The sequence below is a fragment of the Pristiophorus japonicus genome, chromosome 7 (assembly GCF_044704955.1).
Source record: "Pristiophorus japonicus isolate sPriJap1 chromosome 7, sPriJap1.hap1, whole genome shotgun sequence".
Lineage (NCBI taxonomy): Eukaryota > Metazoa > Chordata > Chondrichthyes > Pristiophoridae > Pristiophorus > Pristiophorus japonicus.
Window position 1 is genome coordinate 196,514,827 of NC_091983.1, and position 18,732 is coordinate 196,533,558.

Sequence of the window (18,732 nt, forward strand, 5' to 3'; positions counted from 1 at the left end):
AAGAGGATTGGCCCCACTTTATAAGAAAGCTGGCCAGAAAAGGTTCAGGGAACAATTTCCACAGTGTTACAGGCCAGGATCCCTGCCTGGTGAATCCCAATTCCACCCTTAGCTGACTTGTAAGCCAGGCTCATTACAGCATCCAGGTCACTGGTAGGAAAAGAAGAAAAGACTAAGGAAATGTCCAGCATGGGAAATCCCTTCCTGGACCCTACCTCCTCTGACATTCTGGGCTATGTTCAGGCGTAGACAACAGTTCTGTCCACCTCAGGTTCATCGAAAACTGACAACCCAAGAAAATTTGGGACAATTCTCTACTATTTTGTACATATACTTCAGCATTCTATTGGCTTTGTTAATTGCTGCTATGCATTGGTTGAACATGTTGACGATCAGGTCTATCAGGATTCCTAGGACTTTTTCGACTTCATCTTTAGTTGTTTCAACATGATTCATCTTTCACCCATTTTTCTTTCCTGCCTTCTGTACTTTACCCTCGTCTGTCTCCATGGTTTTCTGGTCAGCTATTCCCTTCCACTTGTTCCCTTCTATTTTGGAGTTGTTTATACATCTTTTGTCTCGCTAATGCCTTTCCACAACCTGAACTGAAACTACTGTTGTAGTTACTGCAGCACCTTGCATCGCTTTCCAGTTTTGAAATGGTTTAGAAACCCAATGGCTGCCTCTTTGTAATGTCATTAGTAAATCTGTTTCTTCACATTTACCTTCACATTCTCCAATCTATTTTTTCTTTCGATCTGTCCCACAAAGGAGTTATCATCTTCCTTTTCCTCGAATCATAGAATCTTACAGCACAGAAGGAGGCCATTATGCCTCTTCCGGCACTTTGAAAGAGCTATTCAATTAGTCCCACTCCCCTGCATTTTCACCGTAGCCCTGCAAATCTTTCCTTTTTAAGTATATATACAATTCCTTTTTTATAGTTACTGTTGAATCTGCTTCCACCACCCTTTCAGGAGGTGCATTTTTTCAGTTCTGATGAAGAGCCCCTATGTCAAACATTAACCTATCATTTTTTCAGATGATGATGGATCCACTGTATATCTTCAGCATTTTCTATTTTTATTTTGCTGATATTCATGGACATGATAGAATTCTAAGGATTTAGAAAGTGTGACATCTTCTTTCCACTATACTGAGGTATAGCCTATAGTTCAGGTCATCATCATCATCGGCAGTCCCTCGGAATCGAGGAAGACTTGCTTCCACTCTAAAAATCAGTCCTTAGGTGGCTAAACAGTCCAATAGGAGAACCAAAGTCCCTGTCACAGGTGGGACAAATAGTCGTTGAGGGAAAAGGGTGGATGGGACAGGTTTGCCACACGCTCTTTCCGCTGCCTGCGCTTGATTTCTGCATGCTCTCAGCGATGAGACTCGAGGTGCTCAGCACCCTCCTGAATGCACTTCCTCCACTTAGGGCGGTCTTTGGTCAGGGACTCCCAGGTGTCAGTGGGGATGTTGCACTTTATCAGGGTGGCTTTGAGGGTATACCTGGAACGTTTCCGCTGCCCACCTTTGGCTCGTTTGCCATGAAGGAGTTCCGAGTAGAGCGCTTGCTTTGGGAATCTCGTGTCTGGCATGCGAACAATGTGGCCTGACCAGTGGAACTGATCAGGTGTGGTCAGTGCTTCAATGTTGGGGATGTTGGCCTGGTCGAGGATGCTAACGTTGGTGCACCTGTCTCTCCAGGGGATTTGCAGGATCTTGCGGAGACATCGTTGGTGGTATTTCTCCAGCGACTTGAGGTGTCTACTGTACATGGTCCATGTTTCTGAGCCATACAGGAGGGCAGGTATTACTACAGCCCTGTAGACCATGAGCTTGGTGGCGGATTTGAGGGCCTGGTCTTCAAACACTCTTTTTCTCAGGCGGCTGAAGGCTGCACTGGCGCACTGGAGGCAGTGTTGAATCTCGTCGTCAATGTCTGCTCTTGTTGATAAGAGGCTCCTGAGGTATGGGAATGGTCCACGATATCCAGGGCTGTGCCATGGATCTTAATGACCGGGGGACAGTACTGTGTGGTGGGAACAGGTTGGTGGAGGACCTTTGTCTTACGGATGTTTAGCGTAAGGCCCATGCTTTCATACGCCTCAGTAAATACGTTGATTATGTCAACGTATAGTTCAGGTAGATGCACATTGTCAGGAGGGTCAAAGAGAACACATCTAATCCAGGTTACAAAGTGGCCTAGGAGTACTTCAGCACTGCCCCCTTCTAATTTCACAAATCCAAACGTCACCCAAATTCGTAAAAAAAATCACAGCGACTTTTTAAGACTGAGTTACCTCTTTCTGGCTTGTTGAAAAGTATTATATCTTATTCAAGGATCTATGCTAATTGTTTTAAATCCCTCCTCATCTCACCCCATCAACATAACCTTCTATTCCTTATGTGCTTATCTAGCTTCCTCTATGCTATTTGCCTCAACCACTCCAATATGGTAGAAAATTCCACATTCTAACCACTCCCTGGGTAAAGCAGTTTCTCCTGAATTCTCTATTACATTTATTGGTGACTACCTTATATTTAGACTCCCCATAAATGGAAACATCTTCTCTATGTTTACCCTATCAAACCCCTTCATAATTTTAAAGATCTCTATCAGATCACCCCTCTGCCTTCTCTTTCGTCGAGAATAGAGCCCAACCTGTTCAGTCTTTCTTGATGGTTGTAACCTCTCAGTTCTGGCATCATCCTTGTGAATCTGTTTTGCACCTTCTCCAGTGTCTCTATAGTCTACTTAATGTTGCGCAGGCTGAATACAGCAGATGGCAGACTACTTGTTTTCTGTGATTTATTATACAGACAGCAAGTTGCTGATGCAGTGTGCTGTTCATGATAGAAGGTGAATGGGTGGGAAAGTTAATGAAATTGGCTTGTCTCCAATCTTTGTCTACAGAAGTTTACCTTGGGGTGGGGCTTGATTACAATCACAACCAATGTTGACTCACAGTTTCAAGCAATTTACAGTCAAATGAAGATGTGATTTGAATTGAATCTCACCTCCAAACACTAATATTAAACAGTACTTATGACAAACAAATAACTAAATCAGTGCCAACACTGCTGTCCCTGGTTAAAGATTTTCAACACGGTTTTGGATGTTACACTATGGTTGTTCCAATAGTTTGCATTGCAACAACGTCAGAAACGTAATTCCCCCCCCCCCCCCCCCCCCCGTGCATGTGCAGAAGGTGCAGCATAGTTTTTTGCCGCTGACAGCAGGCTCCACCCACCGAGGCAACTGAACACGCTGCATGGCGATTATAGATTGGGGGAACTTTGGCAAATTATTTACGGCGCATTTCAGAGTTTATAAGCTCAATTTTGCCCAAGCCCATTTTCTGATCTATTGCTAGAGTTACGCCCATTTTTCTAGGCCAGAAATGCGCCGGAAATAATTTGCCAAAGTTTCCCCGATCTGTAATCGCCATGCAGCGTGTCCAGTCGCCTCGGGGGGTGGAGCCTGCTGTTTGTGCCAAAAAACGATGCTGCACCTGCTGCACATGCACGGGGGAAAAAAAGTTACGTTTCTGACGTCGTTGCAATGCATGTGCAGTACAGCTCTGAGTTGGCAATCGGCCATTTTTAAAGAGCCAGTTGTGTGTGTTACAAGTGCTGCGTGAGAGCATTGGAAAAATCACAGCTGCAGCAATACAAGATGCAAAGTGGTGCAAGGACCAAGAATTACTTACAGGATGAAGTGGAGGCACTAGTTACTGTGATTGAGAACAGATGGCAGGAGCTGGACACCAGCAATGGTCACATAAAAGTTCCACCCAAAGAAATGAAGAAACACTGGAACCAACTTGCAGAAGATTACTACACAATGGTAACCACCAAGAGATCTGGAGGCCAGTGTAAAAAGAAGAGACAGGACCTTGGTCAAGTGGTTAGTGTAAGTAATATTTTCATTTACTCACTGGAATTGCAATTGTAAATGTGACCATCTGGATGTCCCACCCAGCAGAAAGACACCCGCTCTAAAAAGTTATGTTTTCAAGTTTGCAGAAGAAGGTGGCACATAATAAAAGGGAAAGAACTTGAACAGAAGTAGGCCCGGGAAATCTGCACCCACTGACACCCTTGGAAGAGAGGGTCACTGCTTTCATGGGTCCTGCCTGGAAAAAAGAAACCACCACTGCACAAGCTGGGCCCACACTTGAGGGAGAGGGTAAGTCCTGCAAATTCCACAGTCTGGCTTTGTTAAGTACTGCGCGGGCTAGCCATGCTTCGGTTCACGGGGATGTCTCAGTCAGCTACGCTTCGGTTGATACAATGTGCTATAATTCATCGTGGTCCTTCAAATCAGCCTGCTGCCTGCGCTGTGTGAGCCCACTCATGTCACCCACCCTGTCCCCTCCTCTGCTGCTAACCATTCATCTGTGTTCTTTAATATTTTGCAGAACTTGAGGCTGACCCTGATGATGAAGAAGAAAATTCAGATGAGGACCAGCCTGAACAGGAGAACATCTTCCAATTCAACCCTCCAGACCAAGAACATGTGGGTGAGGGGGAGGGGGAGGGGGAGGGGGAGGGGATGGAGCTGGATGAAGCTCTCACTGTTGTATTGACTTTGGAGGAGTTGCCACTCATTGCGGTGACAGCCCCCTCAGTGACTAGTGATTGTAGTGGTGGTGGGACATTCCATGGTTTCACACCTTTCAAGGTTGCGGGTCCCAGTGGTGGGGTGCAGTGAGGCACACCCAGGGCCTTATGTCCCAGGCTGCGGGTCCCAGTATTGGGGTGCGAGCCACACCCATGGGGAGGAGGGAAAGGAGAGCTCGATCACGCTCTCCTGAGGTGCAGAATCCTACAGATGGGGTTCAGATGATGCCATTGAGTACGGAGAGCATTGACCTTACCCGATCACTCCTGGACGCCATCAGTGGGGCGAGTGATGAGGTAGGGGGACTGTCGGGAGAAGTAACATCAATGCAGCCCTATACCTTTGGGAAGCCAGCAATCCTGGAGAAGCCCACAGCCCTGTCATGGATTGCTTGGCCGGTCATGGGGAACTTGATGAAGTAATTCCTCCGCGCACACAGTGCAGCTGTCACCTGGCGAATGCAGATATGTGCTGCATGTTGAGAGATGGCGCACACAACCCCAGTTGTAGCTTGAAACGAGCCGGATGCATAGAATGAAAGTGCAGCTGTAACTCACTTCAACTGACAAAACAGTCCTCTTGATGCTTCTAGGTTGCAGGTCTGCTTTGACCAACTCACAGATCTCAGTTACAACTTCTTTGCGGAAACGCAGCCTTCCGACATAGTCTGCATCACTCAGGTGCAGGTACGAATGCCTGTCTCGATATACCCAAGGTGGGTTAGGCCTCCTGCCCAGCACCCTATGGACTCTGATGATCCTGATGCGATGATGTCAAATCAATTGTCTCCTACGTAGCACCATGATGCAGAAGGTTCGAACAAGGTATGGCATTGTCAGTATTGCCCCCATACTTAAATTTTACCTTTGAAAGAAGCAGAAAACTGCAGGAAAGCAGGCAGGACAGGTTCACAGTTCTCTCTCCCCATGGTCTGTATGGATGGACCACACCCCAGGTCTTGTGACTTTGCCTATCTCCCCCCACCACCCCCTTAACTAATTGCAGTCTAGTGACTCCTCCATTTCTCTCTTTCCCCTCCATCCCTCCACATTGCAATCTTCAGAGGCCTTCCGATCGGCACCTCGCTTCCCTGGCTCAGTGCATAAGCCTTCCGATTGACATTTTCTAATGCAGTTCGGGAGTGTTTAAACTAATATGGCAGGGGGATGGGAACCTATGCAGCGAGACAAGGGGAAGTAATATGGAGTCAGAAACAGATGGTAGAAAGTAAAAAGCAATAGTGGAAGGCCGAGTAAGCAAAAAGGACCACACTACATCATAGTTCTAAAAGGACAAAGGGTGTTAAAAAAACAAGCCTGAAGGCTTTGTGTCTAAATGCAAGGAGTATCCGTAATAAAGTGGATGAATTAACTGTGCAAATAGATGTTGACAGATATGATGTGATTGGGATTACAGAGACGTGGCTCCAGGATGATTAGGGCTGGGAACTCAACATCTAAGGGTATTCAACATTCAGGAAGGATAGACTAAAAGGAAAAGGAGGTGGGGTAGCATTGCTGGTTAAAGAGGAAATTAATGCAATAGTTACGAAGGACAATAGCTTGGATGATGTGGAATCTATATGGGTAGAGTTGCAGAACACCAAAGGGCAAAAAATGTTAGTGGGAGTTGTGTACAGACCTCCAAACAGTAGTATGATGTTGGGGAGGGCATCAAACAGGAAATTAGGGGTGCATGCAATAAAGGTGCAGCAGTTATCATGGGTGACTTTAATATGCATATAGATTGGGCTAACCAAACTGGAAGCAATACGGTGGAGGAGGATTTCCTGGAGTGCATAAGTGATGGTTTTCTAGACCAATATGTCGAGGAACCAACTAGGGGGGAGGCCATCTTAGACTGGGTGTTGTGTAATGAGAGAGGATTAATTAGCAATCTCGTTGTGTGAGGCCCATTGGGTAAGAGTGACCATAATTTGGGGGAATTCTACATTAGGATGGAGAATGAAACAGTTAATTCAGAGACCATGGTCCAGAACTTAAAGAAGAGTAACTTTGAAGGTATGAGGCGTGAATTGGCTAGGATAGATTGGCGAATGATACTTAAGGGGTTGACAGTGGATGGGCAATGGCAGACATTTAGAGCCCGCATGAATGAATTACAACAATTGTACATCCCTGTCTGGCGTAAAAATAAAAAAGGGAAGGTGGCTCAACCGTGGCTATTAAGGGAAATCAGAGATAGTATTAAAGCTAAGGAAGTGGCATACAAATTGGCCAGAAATAGCAGCGAACCCAGGGACTGGGAGAAATTTAGAACTCAGCAGAGGAGGACAAAGGGTTTGATTAGGGCAGGGAAAATAGTGTACGAGAGGAAGCTTGCAGGGAACATTAAGACGGACTGCAAAAGCTTCTATAGATATGTAAAGAGAAAAAGGTTAATAAAGACAAACGTAGGTCCCCTGCAATCAGAATCAGGGGAAGTCATAACGGGGAACAAAGAAATGGCAGACCAATTGAACAAGTACTTTGGTTCGGTATTCACTAAGGAGGACACAAACAACCTTCTGGATAAAAAAAGGAGTCAGAGGGTCTAGTAAGGAGGAACTGAGGGAAATCCTTATTAGTCGGGAAATTGTGTTGGGGAAATTGATGGGATTGAAGGCAGATAAATCCCCAGGGCCTGATGGTCTGCATCCCAGAGTACTTAAGGAGATGGCCTTGGAAATAGCGCATGCATTGACAGTCATTTTCCAACATTCCATAGACACTGGATCAGTTCCTATGGAGTGGAGGGTAGCCAATGTAACCCCACTTTTAAAAATGGAGGGAGAGAGAAAACAGGGAATTATGGGCTGGTCAGCCTGACATTGGTAGTGGGTAAAATGATGGAATCAATTATTAAGGATGTCATAGCAGCACATTTGGAAAGAGGTGACATGATAGGTCCAAGTCAGCATGGATTTGTGAAAGGGAAATCATGCTTGACAAATCTTCTGGAATTTTTTGAGGATGTTTCCAGTAGAGTGGACAAGGGAGAACCAGTTGATGTGGTGTATTTGGACTTTCAGAAGGCTTTCGACAAGGTCCCACCCTAGAAATTAATATGCAAAGTTAAAACACATGGGATTGGGGGTAGTGTGCTGTCGTGGATTGAGAACTGGTTGGCAGACAGGAAGCAAAGAGTAGGAGTAAATGGGTACTTTTCAGAATGGCAGACAGTGACTAGTGGGGTACCGCAAGGTTCTGTGCTGGGGCCCCAGCTGTTTACATTGTACATTAATGATTTAGACGAGGGGATTAAATGTCGTATCTCCAAATTTGCGGATGACACTAAGTTGAGTGGCAGTGTGAGCTGCGAGGAGGATGCTATGAGGCTGCAGAGTGACTTGGATAGGTTAGGTGAGTGGGCAAATACATGGCAGATGAAGTATAATGTGGATAAATGTGAGGTTATCCACTTTGATGGTAAAAACAGAGAGACAGACTATTATCTGAATGGTGACAGATTAGGAAAAGGGGAGGTGCAACGACACCTGGGTGTCATGGTACATCAGTCATTGAAGGTTGGCATGCAGGTACAGCAGGCGGTTATGAAAGAAAATGGCATGTTGGCCTTCATAGCGAGGGGATTTGAGTACAGGGGGAGAGAGGTGTTACTACAGCTGTACAGGGCCTTGGTGAGACCACACCTGGAGTATTGTGTCCAGTTTTGGACTCCTAACTTGAGGAAGGACATTCTTGCTATTGAGGGAGTGCAGCGAAGGTTCACCAGACTGATTCCTGGGATGGCGGGACTGACATATCAAGAAAGACTGGATCAACTGGGCTTGTATTCACTGGAGTTCAGAAGAATGAGAGGGGATCTCATAGAAACGTTTAAAATTCTGATGGGTTTAGACAGGTTAGATGTAGGAAGAATGTTCCCAATGTTGGGGAAGTCCAGAACCAGGGGTCACAGTCTAAGGATAAGGGGTAAGCCATTTAGGACCGAGATGAGGAGAAACTTCTTCACCCAGAGAATGGTGAACCTGTGGAATTCTCTACCACAGAAAGTTGTTGAGGCTAATTCACTAAATATATTCAAAAAGGAGTTAGATGTAGTCCTTACTACTAGGGGGATCAAGGGGAATGGCTAGAAAGCAGGAATGGGGTACTGAAGTTGCATGTTCAGCCATGAACTCATTGAATGGCGGTGCAGGCTCGAAGGGCCGAATGGCCTACTCCTGCACCTATTTTCTATGCTTCTATGACACCTCGCTCTGTCTCTCCTCCCTACTCGCCCACCCGGGCTTGTTTTCCAGCCGAGCCCCGAGCCCGAGTCCAGGCATGGGGCCGATTCTGCCGGCCAAAGCTACAGCCCTCCACTCCTGTTTCAAGACGTTCGGTGGTGGTGTGTGAATAAAAAAAGAGAAAACTTCTGAAATCCAACAAACTTTCATTTACTACGTTGACAGGTTAAAAAAAAGTTGAACTTGATTTTTACAGTGTTCTTTATGCCCTCCAAAATCTTCGATTAAAAACAATGGTGTCTTTCTGCGCTGATTTGTCAATGTGCATTGGTTTTCTTAAGTGCCCAGAATGTTTTCCGGGAGTGGACAGATACGCTGACCTAAAAGGAAAAAAATGTTGGCCAAACTGCGAAAAATGTTAAAAACTGGTGCAGACATGACAAAAAACTGGCCTAGAAAAATCGTAACTAAGTCAGTTACACCGGCGCAGATCACAGGGGAAATCTTTGAAAAAAATAAATACACCAAAAAAAACGCTGCGCACCAAAAAAAACGGCGCAAATGACCCGGGAAAATTGAGCCCACTATTTGGTCTGGTTAAACTTCATTAAAGGGTAATCATACCATTATTATGCTTTTCTGAGACATAAACAAGGTAGCAAACATGAGAAACTATCACATACTATGTATCCATGTCATGACCTCAAACAGTCAACTCTGAGTGATCCAGCATCAAAGTTACATATTAATTGGTTGGTTTGTTCTCCTCCCCAAGCCATTGTTGGCTGAAGTTGGCAGCATTTTACAATCCTGCTAGATTAAAAGAAATTGTTCTGAGGATGATGCTGACAGGGCCACATTTAATACACATCTCTCATTGCCCCGAGAAGGTAGTGTGCGGCCTTCTTGAACTGCTGCAGAACGTGAGGAAATTATGCTCCCACAATGGTGTAAGGTAGGAAATTCCAGGATTTTGATCCAGCAACTATGAAGGAACAGCAGTGCATGTCCAAGTCAGGATGGTATGATGTTGTTCCCAGGACACTGCCGCTCTTGTCCTTCTTGGTGTTAGCGGTCACAGTGGAGGGAGATGCTGTTTAATGAATGATGTTGAGTTGCTGGAGCGCACCTGTAGATAGGACATCCTGTGCCCACAGCGCACCAGTAGTAGAGGGGGAGTATATTGAGTCCAGTGGTTGGAGCACTGATTAAGCAGATTGCTCTGTCCTGGAAGATGTTGAGCTGCTATGAGTGTTGTTGCAGCCACATCCATCCAAGCAAGTGGCAAGTATTCCATTCTACACAGAACTTGTGCACAATATACAAACAGCAAAAACTGCAGATACAACAGTGACTACATTCCAAAAAGTAATTCATTGAGATGTCCGGTGGTCGTGAAAGGCGCTATATAAATGCAAGTCTTTATTTCTTTAGTATTGGCCATCACTGCAGGTTCAAACTCATTCAACACTTCTGCTCAACCTGGTGAGACAGCTCATTGGGGTGTCAGTCACCACTCCCAATAGCCCCTGCAGAATCATTCTCGCTCTGAATCCTTTCTCATGTGGTGATTTGTAATCCACGTCATTATTCTTTCTCCTGGGCTCTCAATCCTCTCCATCACAATATTATCCTTAGTTCCTCTCATTCCCGGTGTTAAAACCCTCACCATTCATGCTCTCACAGATCCCAAAAGCACATCTCTTTATGCAGCTCGTGCTCCTGCCTTACATCTCTGCACTCAGCCACCAACTCTACCTCCTCTAATTTCTCGCCCATTCGGTACAGCAAGCTCACCCGCTTTATTTGCTCTGGTCATATCGCTGCATCTGGTATTGTTGCCGGAGCCTTTCCAGTCTTTCACATCTGTCAATAATGCATGTTCGTAACTCTTTTTCTTAATACTCTCCCTCAGCTGCTCCTCTTCACAAACTCAATTACTACTTGCCCATTGTGATTACCGTCACTTACCTGCTCTACCTAATGTTGCAGCAAATCATTAACATCCCCTAACATGGCATCACACAACCTCAATAAAATACTAAAGGCTGACAGGATGTGCTTGAAATGGGCAATCACCCGAATGTATAGAGCACACTCCGAGATTCCATTTTCCCCCAATTCCATCTAATTAGCAGCATTTTACACAATCCTGCTATAATATCCTACCTAAAGTTCCTAAAAATGAACAAACTTGCATTCATAATTTTAAGTCATCAGATGTATTTAATTTTGAAGTGCCGTTATTATCGTTATATAGGCAAGTGCCAAAGCCAACATGCACTCTGCAAACAAGAACCGAACAAGATAAATAATCAGTTAATCTATGTTTGTGGTTTTGGTTGAGGGAGCAATTTTGGCCAAGACACTGGGAGAGCTCCCTGCCGTTCTTTCAATATTATTGTGGGATCTTTTACATAAATATATAATGTTTTGACTGAGTATAGAAGGAGAAATTGTTTCCACTGGCAGGAGGGTCGGTAACCAGGGGATACAGATTTAAGATAATTGACAGAAAATTCAGGCGGGAAAAGGAGGAAACTCTTTTTTTTAAACGCAGCAAGTTGCTACGACCTAGAATGCACTGTCTGGAAGGGTGGTGGAAGCAGATTCAATAATAACTTTCAAAAGGGTATTGGATATATACCTGAAAAGGAATAATTTATAGGGCTTTGGGGAAAGATCAGGGGAGTGGAACTAACTGGGCAGCTCTTTCAAGAGCCGGCACAGACATGATGGGCCGAATGGCATCCTCTGTGCTGTATGATTCTATGTAAAGGAAGATGGGACCTGTGTGTTTAACGGCTCATCTGAAAGGTGAAGATCCTTCAAATTTCACGGATAGGACTCAAAAGTGACTGTGTATAGAGAAGCTCTAGTAGATAACGCAGTACATATTTTCTCTTTTTAAATATATTCAATTTAATACATCGCATCGACTGAAAATGGTCTCCTTACCCAGACAAGAACTGTACACCTACATCAGGTGCCTCTGCCATCTGCGCAAGAGAGAAGATGTGAGCAAATGTATCTTCAAACCAGCGCCTCTGACGATCGACTGGTGTCTCTGATTTTAACAAGATAGGATTCTTTTAAAAACAAGAATCAGTAAAAAAACAAAATCATTTGCAATCATCAACATTATAGCTATATTTATATACACACACATTTTACGATTATTAATGTACCTTGCAATTTCACACCTTCACAAGAAAAGGTACCAAAAGTAGAACCAGCTATTGTGGACACACAAGCCTACCATAGTCTTCACAACAATGTTCAAATTATGATTAAAAATTACAGGAATTTTGGATTACATACCATCGATAATGTAATTCAACCTTCACATATGGATGCTGCGTCACTGCCTCTTTATAAATAGAAGTTACAACATGGAAGCAGACCATTCGGCCCAACCAGTCCATGCTGGCATTTATCCTCTACTCTCTACCCAAACTTGGCACGATAAAGAACCCATGACAGTTATGTGACTTTCTTCACCACTTCCACACACATTACATTTTTGCATCTATCTATGCATTATTAAAAGTCTTGCACATGGCGTACACTTCCTGCCTGTACAACCTTACTTCCTCTGTCATAATGGAGTCGCACTTTTTAAAAAATCCACATTTAACACTAAGTCTATCGCCTGGCATTTTCGCTCGGTTGTACTGTTTTTTTTCAGCGTAATTTGTCTGATATCGGCGTAACCTGCGCAAAAAATTGTGGAATTTTAAGCGCAAATTATGTCCAGCGCAAACTGAGTTTTTGCGACTTTTGAGATAGTTTAAAAAACATTGCAGTAGAAGCCAGCCCCACCCACAAAACTGGCCATGCCACCGTATGAATTAATCACCATGGCGTGTTTCCGTTAATTGCACTTGTTTGCAGGCCTTTGAGGAGGCTCTAAAAATTAAGCTGGTTCTTTTGGGCGCAAGGAATGAATGTCATTTTTTTTTTAAATTTATGAAGAAACTGACTTCTGTACCCTATGGTAGGCTTGTGCCATAACTAGGAAATGGTTTTGTATATTTTTTTAAGTTATTTTCAATCATTTAAAATCGGGATACTCGCAGGTGGTGGACTGACTGACACTGCGATTAAAATGCTTATTATTTTGTGATAAACCCAGTTTCAGCTGTATTAATCAAACTGCACTAAGTTACCACTCTTAACTATATCAAGAACTGTTTTTAAAATGTAATCTTAATTTTGGGTGGAATTTGTGCCCGTTTCTCCGATTGTGCCTAATGCGTAACCTCTAACCCTATATGTAAACATTTATAATGGCAAAACATTATCTAAGCATGCAAATCACATTGCTGTTTGTGGGAGCTTGCTGTGTACAAACTGGCTGCCACATTTCTTACATTACAAAAAAAGTACTTCATTGGCTGTGAAACGCTTTGGGACATCTTGAAGTCATGAAAGGTGCTATATAAATGCCATCAGTTTTCTGATGAACCAATCAAATCACAAAATGCTATTTGAAAATTATTTCATCTACCATTTCTCAGGAGCTGAAAATTCTATTGTTCCAAAACTATTTCCCAATTACCTGCAGCACCCTCATTAAAAATTTTACCTCAAGGCCTCAGCCTGTCTCAAAAGCCTGGACGTTGACTGGATTTTACCTCACAATTGTTCAGAGCATTCAACCATATCTCTGCATTCTGAGCACGTGCAGTCTGCAGAATTTCCCAGCGTAGAATCTGTGAGCAGGTGCAGTCTGCAGAATTTCACAGCATGTGTACCAGCAATGAAGGGAAGATGGGTCTGTCAATTTCATCCTGTGAATAGTTGAGAGCTTATTTGCTTTTTCCAAAGACTTCAAAAGAAATGATTCCTCAAGAATTTTATTTTAGGCAAATCTGACAGCATTAACAAATGCTGCACTCCAATAAGAACTATTCGGACATTACAATTTCCTTGCCTTCTTTTCTAACCATCAAGAAATAAACAATTTTTCAAGAATATCGTTCTTTTGATGTCTGTCATCTCTTTATTGCTGCTGAAAACTCAGTTGAAAAATCTCTCCTCTGAACTACTTGTAAGGCCTCAAAAAATATTTCTAGAAATACTACCGAGAATGTATAAACTCTGAACTTGAACATTTATGAGATAATTTCTGTTTGTTTGTGGAAATTTACGTCCATCAAAGACTGTAAGTAGACAAATTCACTAATAGTGCACTAAAGGCAAAATCTTTTGCTTCTGCTCTCCTGGTGCACATCAGATGCACATATTGGCAAAATGCAGACTGTACGACCAGCTGTTACAATAACCTTCACTCTTCAATGGGATGAAAGAAGCAGAACGATAAAACATGCCGGTGATTGAAAGTAAAGTGCCAGCAGGTAGAATAATTGATGAGGTTAGCTGTACTGTAGAGTGAACTTCGTGGAATTTATTGATGACATTGCACCACCATAAATACCTGCCCAAATGAGGGGAATGAAAAACATGTTCTGCCATTAACAATGAATGGTTACAAAATCGAGGCCAGAGTATATGGTGTTTTTTAAATTTTGGGACCACACAGATGAGCCCCCGTAAAGCATTATTCATTCTTGTTAAATGTTTATGGGTTGTGGGTTTGCTCTTTTGGCATCAAAATGTGAACTAAGCTACATTAAAAAATAAATTGATGAGTGTTTCTTCTGAGCCAACTTATTGTCCTGTAGTAATCATAACATTTCAAATGCAAGTGTCACTTTTTAGCAACCTCATTGGTCAGCAGTAACCAGAGGGGAGACAAGGACATTTTTATTTTACGCAGCGAATTTGCAGGGCTATAGGGAAAGAGCAGGGGAGTGCGCCTAATTGAATAACTCTTTCAAAGAGCCAACACAGGCACAATGGGCCGAATGGTCTCCTACTGTGCTGTAAGATTCTATGATTTAAAGCTACAGGAAAAGGCTAAAGATACTTTCCCAGCAGAAAGGAGGAAAACATAAGAACATAAGAAATAGGAACAGGTGTAGGCCATCTGGCCCCTCGAGCCTGCTCTGCCATTTAATAAGATCATGGCTGATCTGATCATAGGCTCAGCTCCACTTTACTGCCTGCTTCCCATAATCCTTTATTCCCTTATCGCTCAAAAGTCTGTCTATCTCTGCCTTAAATATATTCAATGACCCAGCCTCCACAGCTCTCTGGGGCAGAGAATTCCACAGATTTACAACCTTCTGAGAGAAGAAGTTTCTCCTCATCTCAGTTTTAAATGGGCAGCCCCTTATTCTGAGACTATGTCCCCTAGTTTTAGTTTCCCCTATGAGTGGAAATATCCTCTCTGCATCCACCTTGTCAAGCCCCCTCATTATCTTATATGTTTTGATAAGATCACCTCTCATTCTTCTGAACCCTAACTTATGAAGATAGACCCAACCTATCTTCATAAGTTAACCCCCTCATCTCTGGAATCAACTTAGTGAACCTTCTTTGAACAGCCTCCAATGCAAATATATCCTTCCTTAAATATGGAGACCAAAACTGTACGCAGTATTCTAGGTGTGGCCTCACCAATACCGTGTACAGTTATAGCAGGACTTCTCTGCTTTTATGCTCTATCCCCCTTGCAATAAAGGCCAACATTCCATTTGCCTTCCTGATTACTTGCTGTACCTGCATACTAACCTTGTGTTTCATGCACAAGGATCCCCAGGTCCCTCTGTACTGCAGCACCTTGCAATTTTTCTCCATTTAAATTATAATTTGCTTTTCTATTTTTTCTGCCAAAGTAGATAACCTCACATTTTCCCACATTATGGGCTCAAGTTTTGGCCTGAGTTGCTCCTATTTTTTTTGGAGCAACTAGTTTAGAATGGAGCATCTTAAAAATTGCAATTCTCGGCATTTAGTTTGCTCCAGTTCTAGTGAGTTAGAATAGTTTCATTGTAGAACAGATTTTTTTCCCCAAAAAGGGGCGTGTCCAGCCACTTACACTTGCAGCAAAAACTTACTCCAAACTAACAGAATGGAGCAAGTGTAGATTTTTGTATGCTCAGAAAAACCTTGCCTACACTTATAAATCAGGCATAGGGAACGAGAGAATGGGGGGGGGGGGGGGGGGTGGGGGAAGGGGGGTTTACAAACATTAAACACTTAACTTTTACAAATAAACAGCCATCATCAATAATAAATGATAAATAAATCAATGAATCAACCAATAAAATAAAAAAAATAAAAAAATTAAAAATAAAAAAAATTATTAAAAAATCAATCAATAAATAAAAAATTAAGTTTCTACTCACCGACTGCAGCACCGGGAGCCCTCCAATACCGTGCTGGGACAGGGCCCCCCAGTGTCTCTCTTTCTCTTTCTGTCAGTGTGTGTCTCTCTCTATCTCTCTCTGTCAATATCTCTCTGTGTTTCTGACAGTGAGGGGGTGGGAGGAGGGGGGAAGAGGAGGAGGAGGGGGGAAAAGGAGGAGGAGATGGGGGGAAGAGGAGGAGGAGGAGGAGGGGGGAAGAGGAGGAGGAGGAGGGGGGAAGAGGAGGAGGAGGGGAGAAGAGGAGGAGGAGGAGGGGGGAAGAGGAGGAGGAGGAGGAGGGGGGAAGAGGAGGAGGAGGAGGGGGGAAGAGGAGGAGGGGGGAAGTGGAGGAGGAGGAGGAGGGGGGAAGAGGAGGAGGAGGAAGGGGGAAGAGGAGGAGGAGGGGGGGAAGAGGAGGAGGAGGAAGGGGGAAGAGGAGGAGGAGGGGGGAAGAGGAGGAGGAGGGGGGGAAGAGGAGGAGGAGGGGGGAAGAGGAGGAGGAGGAGGGGGGAAGAGGAGGAGGACGAGGAGAGGAAGAGGAGGAGGAGGAGGGGAAGAGGAGGCGGAGGGGAAGAGGAGGCGGAGGGGAAGTGGAGGCGGAGGGGAAGAGGAGGCGGAGGGGAAGAGGAGGCGGAGGGGAAGAGGAGGCGAGGGGGAAGAGGAGGAGGGGGGAAGAGGAGGAGCGGGGAAGAGGAGGAGGGGGGGAAGTGGAGGAGGGGGGGAAGTGGAGGAGGGGGGGAAGTGGAGGAGGGGGGGAAGTGGAGGAGGGGGGGAAGTGGAGGAGGGGGGGAAGTGGAGGAGGGGGGGAAGTGGAGGGGGGGATGTGGAGGAGGGGGGGGCAGTGGAGGAGGGGGGGAGAAGTGGAGGAGGGGGGGAAGTGGAGGAGGGGGGGAAGTGGAGGAGGGGGGGAAGTGGAGGAGGGGGGGAAGTGGAGGAAGAGGGAAGTGGAGGAGGGGGGGAAATAGAGGAGGGGGGAAGTGGAGGAGGGGGGAAGTGGAGGAGGGGGGGGAAGTGGAGGAGGGGTGAAGTGGAGGAAGGGGGGAAGAGGGGGAGGGGGAAGAGGGGGAGCGGGAGGAGGGGGAAGAGGGGGAGCGGGAAGAGGGGGAGGGGGAAGAGGGGGAGGGGGAAGGGGGAAGTGGGGGAGGGGGCAAGTGGAGGAGGGGGGGAAGGGGGAGGGGAAGTGGAGGAGGGGGGAAGTGGAGGGAGGGGGAGGAGGAAGAGTAGGAAGGGGGAAGAGGAGGAAGGGGGGAAGAGGAGGAGGATAGGGAAGTGGAGGAGGGGGAAGAGGAGGAGTGGGAAGAGGAGGAGGGGGGAAGAGGAGGAGGGGGGAAGAGGAGGAGGGGGAAGAGGAGGAGGGGGGAGGAGGAGGAGGAGGAAGGGGGAAGAGGAGGAGGAGGGGGGGAAGAGGAGGAGGAGGAAGGGGGAAGAGGAGGAGGAGGGGGGGGAAGAGGAGGAGGAGGGGGGGGGAAGAGGAGGAGGAGGGGGGAAGAGGAGGAGGAGGAGGGGGGAAGAGGAGGAGGACGAGGAGAGGAAGAGGAGGAGGAGGAGGGGAAGAGGAGGCGGAGGGGAAGAGGAGGCGGAGGGGAAGTGGAGGCGGAGGGGAAGAGGAGGCGGAGGGGAAGAGGAGGCGGAGGGGAAGAGGAGGCGAGGGGGAAGAGGAGGAGGGGGAAGAGGAGGAGGGGGAAGAGGAGGAGCGGGGAAGAGGAGGAGGGGGGGAAGTGGAGGAGGGGGGGAAGTGGAGGAGGGGGGGAAGTGGAGGAGGGGGGGAAGTGGAGGAGGGGGGGAAGTGGAGGAGGGGGGGAAGTGGAGGAGGGGGGGAAGTGGAGGAGGGGGGGAAGTGGAGGAGGGGGGAAGTGGAGGAGGGGGGGAAGTGGAGGGGGGGAGTGGAGGAGGGGGGGGCAGTGGAGGAGGGGGGGAGAAGTGGAGGAGGGGGGAAGTGGAGGAGGGGGGAAGTGGAGGAGGGGGAAGTGGAGGAGGGGGGGAAATAGAGGAGGGGGGAAGTGGAGGAGGGGGAAGTGGAGGAGGGGGGGGAAGTGGAGGAGGGGTGAAGTGGAGGAAGGGGGGAAGAGGGGGAGGGGGAAGAGGGGGAGCGGGAGGAGGGGGAAGAGGGGGAGCGGGAAGAGGGGGAGGGGGAAGAGGGGGAGGGGGAAGGGGGAAGTGGGGGAGGGGGCAAGTGGAGGAGGGGGGGAAGGGGGAGGGGAAGTGGAGGAGGGGGGAAGTGGAGGGAGGGGGAGGAGGAAGAGTAGGAAGGGGGAAGAGGAGGAAGGGGGGAAGAGGAGGAGGATAGGGAAGTGGAGGAGGGGGAAGAGGAGGAGTGGGAAGAGGAGGAGGGGGGAAGAGGAGGAGGGGGGAAGAGGAGGAGGGGGAAGAGGAGGAGGGGGGAGGAGGAGGAGGGGGGGAGAGGAGGAGGGGGGGAGAGGAGGAAGGGAGGGGGGAGAGGAGGGGGGGAAGGGGGGAGAGGAGGAGGGGGGAGAGGAGGAGGGGGGAGAGAGGAGAGGAGGGGGAGAAGGAGGGGGGAAAGAGGAGGAGGAGAAGAGGAGGGGGGAAGACGAGGGGGAAAGAGGGGGGGAAGAGGAGGAGGGGGAAGAGGAGTAGGGGGGAAGAGGAGTAGAGGGAAGAGGAGGAGGGGGGAAGAGGAGGGGGGGAGAAAGAGG

General features: G+C 46.7%; 1 protein-coding gene across 2 annotated transcripts in view; it reads right to left on the bottom strand.

Moving 5' to 3' along the window:
- The window catches only part of ddo (D-aspartate oxidase), a 224,218-nt gene that overhangs the window by 71,969 nt on the left and 133,517 nt on the right, over positions 1-18,732 (bottom strand). For both annotated transcript variants that reach the window (XM_070884553.1, XM_070884554.1), the window contains exon 3: positions 11,781-11,889. In XM_070884553.1, coding sequence (XP_070740654.1) covers positions 11,781-11,889 — 109 coding nt within the window. The remainder of the gene's footprint in view (positions 1-11,780; positions 11,890-18,732) is intronic.